The 12,586-nt window shown below is 47.5% G+C and overlaps 1 protein-coding gene across 3 annotated transcripts in view; it reads left to right on the forward strand.

The window, feature by feature from the left end:
- The window catches only part of PARP4 (poly(ADP-ribose) polymerase family member 4), a 281,821-nt gene that overhangs the window by 261,938 nt on the left and 7,297 nt on the right, over positions 1–12,586 (forward strand). For all 3 annotated transcript variants that reach the window (XM_063951625.1, XM_063951623.1, XM_063951624.1), the window contains one exon: positions 8,704–8,836. In XM_063951625.1, the coding sequence (XP_063807695.1) occupies positions 8,704–8,836 (133 nt within the window). The remainder of the gene's footprint in view (positions 1–8,703; positions 8,837–12,586) is intronic.

Consider the following 12,586-nt stretch of genomic DNA (forward strand, 5'->3'; position numbering starts at 1 on the left):
GTACTTACTTTCTTTTATCTCCATATAGCTAAGTGACTCTTACTTGGCTTCCTTGCCATTCACCCCCATACAGTCATTATGACTAGCTTTGTACATCCTAACTTATTTGCTAACCATGGGTCCAACATATGGGCAGGTCATTTCCTGCTCCTTACCCTTCCCTATCCTTTTTCTCTGTGTTTTTTTCCCTTTCCTTTTTGAGGCTGACTTCTTGGTTCCCTGGCACTTATCTATGCTCTTTCTTGAATGCCGCCCTTTGCTGTATTCTGTATTTCTTACTAGATTTCTCAAAGCTACTAAATTCTGGATGCTTAATGTATGGGGTACTGAATTACCCCCAAAAAGGTCCACTTTGTTTTACGCTCTCCAACATATTAGGGTAGATATATTATTTTTACTCCTCTGTCATGATGTCCACACGGGATTGGATGTGATCTTTAGTGTTGACCCAGCACAACTGATCTTATATGTCAACATTTACCCTAGCAATTGGTCAGATCACAGTCACAGTGGTCATAGAGAATCCTCATTCTTGTAATCAATTTATCTGGAACCTTCAATGAGAGTCTTCTTCTAAACACTAATTTGTGGCTGCAGCTAGATGCCGATATTAAAAATCTCTTCTACTAACACTAACTCTGACATCACCCCTATGTTTCTATGGGATGCCCATCATGTGGTGATTGAATAGAACTTCAGAACATGTTAGGAAGTCTAGATCCCAGAAAATTCTTGAACCTTTTGACCTCCTTGCTCAACCTGAGGCTCCGCTGTCGCTGATGACTATTGCAAAATTGTATCAGAGAGACGTGAGCTCAGTCTCTGGCTTACTGCTAAACCCTGAGTCCACCCTTAAATAGCTCAATCAAACCTGAAAAGGAAAAGGTGATAAGGCTAATAGGCTGTTGGCATCCACACTTTGCTCCAAAATCTCGCAGAACTATGGCCCTCATTCCGAGTTGATCGCTCGCAAGGCGAATTTAGCAGAGTTGCTCACGCTAAGCCTACGCCTACTGGGAGTGTATCTTAGCTTCTTAAAATTGCGACCGATGTATTCGCAATATTGCGATTACAAACTACTTAGCAGTTTCAGAGTAGCTTCAGACTTACTCGGCATCTGCGATCAGTTCAGTGCTTGTCGTTCCTGGTTTGACGTCACAAACACACCCAGCGTTCGCCCAGACACTCCCCCGTTTCCCCGGCCACTCCTGCGTTTTTTCCGGAAACGGTAGCGTTTTTTCCCGCACGCCCATAAAACGGCCTGTTTCCGCCCAGTAACACCCATTTCCTGTCAATCACATTACGATCGCCGGAGCGATGAAAAAGCCGTGAGTAAAAATACTATCTCCATTGTAAAATTACTTGGCGCAGTCGCAGTGCGAATATTGCGCATGCGTACTAAGCGGAATTTCACTGCGATGCGATGAAAAATACCGAGCGAACGACTCGGAATGAGGGCCTATGGCCTATGGCCCTCATTCCGAGTCGTTCGCTCGGTATTTTTCATCGCATCGCAGTGAAATTCCGCTTAGTACGCATGCGCAATATTCGCACTGCGCCAAGTAATTTTACAATGGAGATAGTATTTTTACTCACGGCTTTTTCATCGCTCCGGCGATCGTAATGTGATTGACAGGAAATGGGTGTTACTGGGCGGAAACAGGCCGTTTTATGGGCGTGCGGGAAAAAACGCTACCGTTTCCGGAAAAAAACGCAGGAGTGGCCGGGGAAACGGGGGAGTGTCTGGGCGAACGCTGGGTGTGTTTGTGACGTCAAACCAGGAAGACAAGCACTGAACTGATCGCAGATGCCGAGTAAGTCTGAAGCTACTCTGAAACTGCTAAGTAGTTTGTAATCGCAATATTGCGAATGCATCGGTCGCAATTTTAAGAAGCTAAGATACACTCCCAGTAGGCGTAGGCTTAGCGTGAGCAACTCTGCTAAATTCGCCTTGCGAGCGATCAACTCGGAATGAGGGCCTATGTTCTTGTGATTAAGTCCCACTTGCAAATATATATTCATGATCCCACCCTTTTGCTTACCTTCAATTGTGACACTAAATTAACTCTCTTACCCCTTTCTCCATCAATAGACCCTTAACCCCCTTGAAACTATATTCCTTAATAACCCTCTCTGGAAAGGAATTATCTCTGTCCTCCATAACCTCTTGCTCCATACGGAACATTCACCAAGTGAGGCAACTCACATTACATCTTGTCCATACGAAACATCCTATCACACCAATGCATGAGTTTCACAGGGAGGGAGACTTAGGGGGCCGGATGTAATGATGCCCGAGATTGCAGGAGGTAATTGCAGCAGTATCTGCAGCCAAAATGCCACATTTCAGTGTTTTCCAGGAATATCATAGCATTTTGTATGCAAATACAGTCGCAATCACACAAAAAAATATACTGTAGGCATGCTGTATATAATTTTAATCAGAAGCTGCTTGTGCGTCCTATTGCATTCATTTGCGTCTAAGATACAATTTCGTGGAAAAAATAGGAAAAAAAACGCTCAGAGCTACCAAGTCACACGGCACTCACGCGTTAAATGTTGTGCGACTTATAGCGCACAAAGCAAAGATGTAAGAGGACACATCTGTTTGTTCCACAGAGATCTTTTTGGGGGCTTTTCAGACCTCATGCTTTAACAATCTTATGGCTTGGCTGCACTGCTGCTTTCTTTGAAGAGCTTTTAACTCCTCTCCATTATTGTACGCTGGGGACACAGTTCAGGCTTCCTCCTTTATACCCCCCCCCCCCCCCCCTCCCCCTCCTCCCCTCTTTTCCTTCTACTCGCCTCTCCCTTCCCTGACTTTTGTTACCTCATATCTCACTGTTGGTTTTGGTTTCATTTCCATTTCCCCTTCACAACATATCTTGCACATCTCATCTTTTCCATTATTGTGTAATATGATTGTTATTTCTGCGTAGCTATATGGGCTGTTGTTGCCTTTCTGCTGATGGTGTGACGTGTGCTGTTACATGTAGCTTTGTGTCTTTTGATTTGTGTTTCTAAGAAACTTTAAATAGTCATGCTGAGAAATAAATGTGATGATTTGGTTAGGAGAAAAATGTTTTTGTCCCACCTGTACATTTTCTTCTTTTGTTTGCACTGCTTCTGTTAGTGTGCTTTGTAAGGTGCTGCGGACACTTTGTGATGCCATATACATTAAGGATAATCACAACCCATAAATGTGACCTCTACCCTCCTTGAATCTCACTGAAATATCTTCTCCCACTATATAGTTTTGTTTTTGCTTGCCAGCGCAGTGCCAACCTTAATGCACAGATTCACGTGCTTCCCACAGACACAAGAAGATCCTTGCAAAATTGGGCACAAGGAGGCTCATTAAGGTGTTGTTGAAGTTGCTATCACTGCTGCTTCCTTGGAATTACAAGCAGATGCCTCCTGCTGCAGTAGTGATCCGACCTGCTTCCTAGGATCTAGCATCGGATCTCTCCCACAATCAGGCCGCTTAGAGCACCTATGGTCCCGCACAAGCTGGCTGTCGCAGAAGCCTGGATATTGCCATCCTAAATGGCGGGAACACGCTTCTGTCTTTACAAACAGAGGGCGTCGCCACCCCCTCCCTGCCCCCCAAATGGCTGCAGACTGTTAATCTGCTGCCGTCCTGCTTCCAGTGTCGCAGGACCCATTCGCACACTCAGAGATCGGATCCTGCGCATGTGCAAAGTACTGAACATCATGCAGCCGCACCTGAATGGCCCCGATGGTGTCAAAATTCATCATATGGGGATGATTCTGAGTCACACGTATCCACAATTGCTTTCCCATGCGACTGTCTTTGTGCTTTCTGTAATGTTTAAATGCAATAATTTGCTTTGGTGTGCTGGACATGGATGAATGTGCTCAGTCTATCCCGCCCACTATGGTAGTATCCGTGTACACAGTCGTCAGCTTTAGTAACTGAATCTCCACCAGACCCATGCTTGGTGTTAATTATCTGTCTGATTCCCGCACAACTGCTACAAAGACACAACAACAGAAGCTGGCCATGACAATCCCATGAAATTCCTATGGAAATTAGCTTTACCATGTCACTCCGTACTCCCCACCCAAGCTGTTACTGCTCTAAAATGCACACGGACGATACATGTGACTTCGGACTGCTGATTTGACTCGCGCAGAGCAAAATCACAGACAAGGACGCATGCACAGTAGCAGTGTAGGCCCTAGGCATAGCCAAACTAGGCAGATGGCTAGGGCATTTGGTATGCCAGGGGCACATGCAGCTTTTGCTGATTAAAATGATATGTGGCATGCCTATATTGTGTGTGCGACTGCGGCTGAATCTGCATATGAAATGCTACATTACAGTGTACTCCAGGAATCACTGTAATGTAGCATTTTGTATGCAGATACAGCCACAGTCGCACACAGAATATAGGCATGCAGTATATCATTTTAATAGCAGAATCTGCTTGTGCATCCTAGCCACATAGTAATGCAAATAAGGCGCATTTTCATCAAAAAGGGTGCCCGGCGCTGCCAGCTGACTCACGCCAGGAATCGCCTGCTGCATGGCGAATTGTGGATAGATGAATGAGGAAACATAGAATTTGATGGCAGATAAGAACCATTTGGCCCATCTAGTCTGCCTCCCTTTTTTTTTTTTTATCTAAGCAGAGGCAGTGGTCACAGTGTTAGCAGCCATGGGAGTGCTGTGGGTGGGTTGGTTATGCAGTCAGAGGCGTAGCTAGGGTTTTCGGAGCCTAGGGCAAGCTGGAAAATGGTGCCCCCCAAAAAAAAAAAAACCCCACACACAAAAAGATGCATGTGCGCGCGCCGAAAAAATGGGTGTGGCCACACACCAGAAGGGGTGTGGCCACGCTCCAGAAGGGGTGTAGCCACTGAAAATGGCCCACAGTGCCAGTTACATTGCCCCACAGTGCCAGATACAATGCCCCACAGTGCCGGATACATGCCCCACAGTGCCGGATACATTGCCCCACAGTGCCAGATACATTGCCCCACAGTGCCAGATACATTGCCCCACTCAGTGCCAGATACATGTCCCACCCAGTGCCAGTTACATTGCCCCACAGTGCCAGTTACATTGCCCCACAGTGCCAGTTACATTGCCCCACAGTGCCGGATACATGCCACACAGTGCCAGATACATTGCCCCACAGTGCCAGATACATTGCCCCACTCAGTGCCAGTTACATTGCCCCATTCAGTGCCAGTTACATTGCCCCACAGTGCCAGTTACATTGCCCCACAGTGCCGGATACATGCCACACAGTGCCGGATACATGCCACACAGTGCCGGATACATTGCCCCACAGTGCCGGATACATTGCCCCACAGTGCCAGTTACATTGCCCCACAATGCCAGTTACATTGCCCCACAGTGCCAGTTACATTGCCCCACAGTGCCAGTTACATTGCCCCACAGTGCCAGTTACATGCCCCACAGTGCCAGTTACATGCCCCACAGTGCCAGTTACATTGCCTCACAGTGCCAGTTACATTGCCCCACAGTGCCAGTTACATGCCCCACAATGCCAGTTACATTGCCCCACAGTGCCAGTTACATTGCCCCACAGTGCCAGTTACATTGCCCCACAGTGCCAGTTACATGCCCCACAGTGCCAGGCCCCACTCAGTGCCAGTTACACATGCCCCATTTGGTGCCAGATACATGCCCCACTTTGCCGCCAAGCCCGCCCCCCCCCCCCCCCCCCCCGTCACTCACCGCTTGTTGTTATGTAAGGAGAGGAGAGCGCAGCGCAGCGTCTCTACTTCCCATCACCGCTCCAGGACTCCGGCGGCTGCCTGGCTCCGATTCGCTAGTCAATCAGAGCTCGCGGATCGGCAGCCAATCAGGAGCCGGTCCGCAAGCTCTGATTGGCTAGTGCCGGAGACCGGACACAGCAGCGCTGCTGGCAGCGCTGCTAGTGCTGGCAGCGGCGGTGAGGGGAGGGAGAGACGCTGCGCTCTCCTCCCCTCACATTTAGAGTTGACGGGGGCGAGTGGGGCATGATGCCCTGGTCGCCGGCGGCGCCCCCCTCTCCTGGGCCTGCCAAGGCGCCCAGGGCACGTGCCCCACTCGCCCTACCCTAGATACGCCTCTGTATGCAGTAGTGTTCGGCATATGTGTAAGGGGCATCATGTGTATTATGTGTATAAATGCATTAATAATGTGCAGCATATGTGTAAGGGGTACTATTTGTGTCATTATGTGTATAAGGGCACTAATAATGTGCGGCATATGTGTAAGGAACATTATGTGTATAAGGGCCTTAATAAAGTCTGACATAATGTGTAAGGCGCATTATGTTTATAAGGACATTAATAATGTTTGTCATATGTGTAAGGGGTATTACTGTGTGGTATTATGGGGGTCATTCCGAGTTGTTAGCTCGCTAGCAGTTTTTAGCAGCCGTACAAACGCTATGCCCCCTCCCACCGGGAGTGTACAATTGCGAACGAAAGGATCGCAGAGCGGCTGCAAAAAATTTTTGTGCAGTTTTAGAGTAGCTCAATACCTACTCAGCGCTTGCAATCACTTCAGACTGTTCAGTTCCTGTTTTGGCGTCACAAACGCCCTGCGTTCGCCCAGCCATGCCTGCGTTTTTCCTGGCACGCCTGCATTTTTTTGAACACTCCCTGAAAACGGTCCGTTGACACCCAGAAATGCCCACTTCATGTCAATCACTCTGCGGCCAGCAGTGCGACTGAAAAGCTTTGCTAGACCGTGTGTTAAACTACATCGTTCGTTGTAATAGTACTTTGCGCGTGCGCATTGCGCCGCATATGCATCCGCAGAAGTGCCGTTTTTCCCCCTCATCGCTGCACAGCAAACTAATGCAGCTAGCGATCAACTCGGAATGACCACCTATGTGTCTAAATGCATTACTAATGTGTGGCATTATGTGTATAAGGTGCTCTACTGTGTGGTGTAATGTATAGAAAGGGCACTACTGTGTGGTCTAATGTGAATAAAGAGCAATATGGTGTGGTGTAATGTGAATAAGTAGCAATTCAGTGTGATGTAATGTGAATAAGGGGCACTAATGTGAGGAGTAACGTATATAAGGTAAAGTGGTACTACTGTGTGATGTAACGTGAATAAGGGACACTATTGCATGATAAAATGTGAGTAAAGTTGCACTACATTCTGGCGTAATTTGAATTGGGGGTATTATTGTGTGGCCATGCCCCTTCCCAGCAAGAACACACCCCTTTTTGGGCTGTGCATCAAATGTGCGCACTGTTCCTCTTTAAAATATAGGGGGTAGGAGCACCAAAATAAGGACTGCTGTGGGTGGGGGGTGATGGTGCTGGGAAAGGGGTGCAGGGTCAGAGGAGGAACTAGTGGCGGTGCTAGGGGGCGCCAGCCAAAATCTTGCCTAGGGTATCATATTGGTTAGGGCCGGCTCTCCACAGTAGGGACAAAAAGCAAAGTCCATGCATGAACTCCATTGCATCCGACTCAGAATCTGCTGCATTGTCTTATTGTTCTGCACTTTTAAACATTATTACAGTTATATATATATAGCATATTTCATTGCAATTTACAACTGGGAACAAACAATCATAAACCTGGGTAATAACAGACAGACAAGGGCCCTGCTTGCAAGCTTACAATCTATAGGGAAACAGGCACTGATTCACAAGGCTACAGATGTGTCCTCTTACATCTTTGCTCCGTGCGCTACAAGTTGCGTTACACATAACGCATGAGTGCCATGTGACTCTGTAGCGCAGAGCATCTTTTTTTACATCTTAGATGCAAAGTAATGTAAGAGGATGCACAAGCAGCTTTTGCTGAATAAAATGACATGCAGCATGCCTATATTCTGTGTGTGTGACTGCGACTGTATTTGCATACAAAATGCTATGCTACAGTGTTTTCCTGGAAAACACTGTAACGTGGCATTTCGAAAACAGGGTGGTGGCCATCTAAGGGATGCTATATTCAGTCCTTGAACTGTGCTATGAACTACTGTACCTTGGTTATGTATTACATATTGGGGGTCATTCCGAGTTGATCGTAGCTGTGCTAAATTTAGCACAGCTACGATCATGAACTCAGACATGCGGGGGGACGCCTAGCACAGGGCTATCTCGCCCCGCATGTCAGTGCCGCCCCCCCGCCCCCCGCAGAAGTGCAAAGGCATCGCACAGTGGCGATGCCTTTGCACTTTAAGAGTAGCTCCCGGCAGGCGCAGCTTTAGCGTGCTGGCCGGGAGCTACTCATTGCTCCCTGGCCCGCAGTGCCTGCGTTGGCCGGACCGCGCCCACGAAACGGCGGCCAAACGCCGCCGTTTCGCCCCCTCCCACCCATCGACCGCCTCTGCCTGTCAATCAGGCAGAGGCGATCGTAGCACAGCGATGGGCGTCCATGAGCCGGCGCATGCGCAGTTCTGACCTGATTGCTACGCTTCAAAAAACTGCAGCGTGCAATCGGCTCAGAATGACCCCCATAGTCCTTAATAAATGTGCTCGTTTCGGTCCTAGATACTTGCGTTTAATATGCGTCCCATCATTATGGCACACCCTCTATATACCATATTGTACCATTCTATACTTTACTTTATCAGTAGCTACATAATACTTAAATCATTGATTTAAAAAAAATATAGTAATATGCTAACATTTATAATATTGATATTATTATTTTTCCTTACTATATTCCTATCTTTTTTTTCCATTTTGTTTTTAAAGGTTCAAGAGGAATAGATGAGATTCATAAGCTGATCGCTACACTGCTAGTGCTGCAGACAATCCGCAGGTACAACCTGCTGCGTGATATTACATTTAAGAGTTTGATGAAACTGGACCAGTCTTCCCAAACAAGGTACAAGCAGTAGTATCACTCTTACTTACTGCATGGAAATTGTAAGATCTAACATCTGCATTCGTAACATGGTATATATACAGTATGCAATCATGTTCCTTTATTGTGAAGCGCTAGAATATCTGGATAAATAATCCTTTATATTAGATGTCTCCTGCCTGCATGTACTATTAGGTCATTTTACACTGGATCCAATGAAAGCTCCAGTTTATACTGAGTCTATTAGTGCAGATTGTCGATGGTGACAGTGTCAACATTCATAATGTCAACACCAGAATGTCAATATTTATGATGTCATCATGGTTAAAACGAGATATCAACATTGTGAAAATGTCAGTGTAAGGGTTAGAAATAGATTTATCTGAAAAGCACAGTGTAGACATTAGGGTTTGCAATCCCGCATACCTTGCAATCACACAGGTTTCCCGTGGGACTGAGAGTGATCCTGCACGGACGCAAAATCATGTTTCAAGAGAAAAATCAGGGGAGAAAAATGTGACAATCAAAACAGTGACTGTGACTCATGGACTCGCTTAGACTGCGCTTGTGCTGCGATTGCACTGCGCTTGCGTCCAGGTGCACTCATAATGAGGATTTCATGGGAAAGTGATGGACAGCAAGTAACTGTTAACGGGGAGTGGCTGCAGAAACGCAGGTGTAACATTACCACTTTCGGTATCATCAGATTCAGGCTCGTACGTGCAGAGGCAGAACTCTGGGAGGCAACAGAGTCATCTGCCGCCGGGCTCCTGCTCTGAAGGGGGCACCTCTCCTCCCATTCTGTGGCACCAATGAATTAAGTTAATTGATAGCTGTCGCTGTCTTTTCCAGTGGCCAACTTCCTCACTGGTCCCTGCACCTTACAAATCACACCCTCTTTATTATACTGAATATTAGAGATGAGCGCCTGAAATTTTTCGGGTTTTGTGTTTTGGTTTTGGGTTCGGTTCCGCGGCCGTGTTTTGGGTTCGAACGCGTTTTGGCAAAACCTCACCGAATTATTTTTGTCGGATTCGGGTGTGTTTTGGATTCGGGTGTTTTTTTCCAAAAACACTAAAAAACAGCTTAAATCATAGAATTTGGGGGTCATTTTGATCCCAAAGTATTATTAACCTCAAAAACCATAATTTACACTCATTTTCAGTCTATTCTGAATACCTCACACCTCACAATATTATTTTTAGTCCTAAAATTTGCACCGAGGTCGCTGTGTGAGTAAGATAAGCGACCCTAGTGGCCGACACAAACACCGGGCCCATCTAGGAGTGGCACTGCAGTGTCACGCAGGATGTCCCTTCCAAAAAACCCTCCCCAAACAGCACATGACGCAAAGAAAAAAAGAGGCGCAATGAGGTAGCTGTGTGAGTAAGATTAGCGACCCTAGTGGCCGACACAAACACCGGGCCCATCTAGGAGTGGCACTGCAGTGTCACGCAGGATGGCCCTTCCAAAAAACCCTCCCCAAACAGCACATGACGCAAAGAAAAAAAGAGGCGCAATGAGGTAGCTGTGTGAGTAAGATTAGCGACCCTAGTGGCCGACACAAACACCGGGCACATCTAGGAGTGGCACTGCAGTGTCACGCAGGATGTCCCTTCCAAAAAACCCTCCCCAAACAGCACATGACGCAAAGAAAAAAAGAGGCGCAATGAGGTAGCTGTGTGAGTAAGATTAGCGACCCTAGTGGCCGACACAAACACCGGGCCCATCTAGGAGTGGCACTGCAGTGTCACGCAGGATGGCCCTTCCAAAAAACCCTCCCCAAACAGCACATGACGCAAAGAAAAAAAGAGGCGCAATGAGGTAGCTGACTGTGTGAGTAAGATTAGCGACCCTAGTGGCCGACACAAACACCGGGCCCATCTAGGAGTGGCACTGCAGTGTCACGCAGGATGTCCCTTCCAAAAAACCCTCCCCAAACAGCACATGACGCAAAGAAAAAAAGAGGCGCAATGAGGTAGCTGTGTGAGTAAGATTAGCGACCCTAGTGGCCGACACAAACACCGGGCACATCTAGGAGTGGCACTGCAGTGTCACGCAGGATGTCCCTTCCAAAAAACCCTCCCCAAACAGCACATGACGCAAAGAAAAAAAGAGGCGCAATGAGGTAGCTGTGTGAGTAAGATTAGCGACCCTAGTGGCCGACACAAACACCGGGCCCATCTAGGAGTGGCACTGCAGTGTCACGCAGGATGTCCCTTCCAAAAAACCCTCCCCAATCAGCACATGATGCAAAGAAAAAGAAAAGAAAAAAGAGGTGCAAGATGGAATTATCCTTGGGCCCTCCCACCCACCCTTATGTTGTATAAACAAAACAGGACATGCACACTTTAACCAACCCATCATTTCAGTGACAGGGTCTGCCACACGACTGTGACTGATATGACGGGTTGGTTTGGACCCCCCCCAAAAAAGAAGCAATTAATCTCTCCTTGCACAAACTGGCTCTACAGAGGCAAGATGTCCACCTCATCTTCACCCTCCGATATATCACCGTGTACATCCCCCTCCTCACAGATTATCAATTCGTCCCCACTGGAATCCACCATCTCAGCTCCCTGTGTACTTTGTGGAGGCAATTGCTGCTGGTCAATGTCTCCGCGGAGGAATTGATTATAATTCATTTTAATGAACATCATCTTCTCCACATTTTCTGGATGTAACCTCGTACGCCGATTGCTGACAAGGTGAGCGGCGGCACTAAACACTCTTTCGGAGTACACACTTGTGGGAGGGCAACTTAGGTAGAATAAAGCCAGTTTGTGCAAGGGCCTCCAAATTGCCTCTTTTTCCTGCCAGTATAAGTACGGACTGTGTGACGTGCCTACTTGGATGCGGTCACTCATATAATCCTCCACCATTCTATCAATGTTGAGAGAATCATATGCAGTGACAGTAGACGACATGTCCGTAATCGTTGTCAGGTCCTTCAGTCCGGACCAGATGTCAGCATCAGCAGTCGCTCCAGACTGCCCTGCATCACCGCCAGCGGGTGGGCTCGGAATTCTGAGCCTTTTCCTCGCACCCCCAGTTGCGGGAGAATGTGAAGGAGGAGATGTTGACAGGTCGCGTTCCGCTTGACTTGACAATTTTGTCACCAGCAGGTCTTTCAACCCCAGCAGACCTGTGTCTGCCGGAAAGAGAGATCCAAGGTAGGCTTTAAATCTAGGATCGAGCACGGTGGCCAAAATGTAGTGCTCTGATTTCAACAGATTGACCACCCGTGAATCCTTGTTAAGCGAATTAAGGGCTGCATCCACAAGTCCCACATGCCTAGCGGAATCGCTCCCTTTTAGCTCCTTCTTCAATGCCTCCAGCTTCTTCTGCAAAAGCCTGATGAGGGGAATGACCTGACTCAGGCTGGCAGTGTCTGAACTGACTTCACGTGTGGCAAGTTCAAAGGGCATCAGAACCTTGCACAACGTTGAAATCATTCTCCACTGCACTTGAGACAGGTGCATTCCATCTCCTATATCGTGCTCAATTGTATAGGCTTGAATGGCCTTTTGCTGCTCCTCCAACCTCTGAAGCATATAGAGGGTTGAATTCCACCTCGTTACCACTTCTTGCTTCAGATGATGGCAGGGCAGGTTCAGTAGTTTTTGGTGGTGCTCCAGTCTTCTGTACGTGGTGCCTGTACGCCGAAAGTGTCCCGCAATTTTTCTGGCCACCGACAGCATCTCTTGCACGCCCCTGTCGTTTTTAAAAAAATTCTGCACCACCAAATTCAAGGTATGTGCAAAACATGGG

This window comes from Pseudophryne corroboree, chromosome 2 (genome assembly GCF_028390025.1).
Source record: "Pseudophryne corroboree isolate aPseCor3 chromosome 2, aPseCor3.hap2, whole genome shotgun sequence".
In the NCBI taxonomy this organism is placed as follows: domain Eukaryota; kingdom Metazoa; phylum Chordata; class Amphibia; order Anura; family Myobatrachidae; genus Pseudophryne; species Pseudophryne corroboree.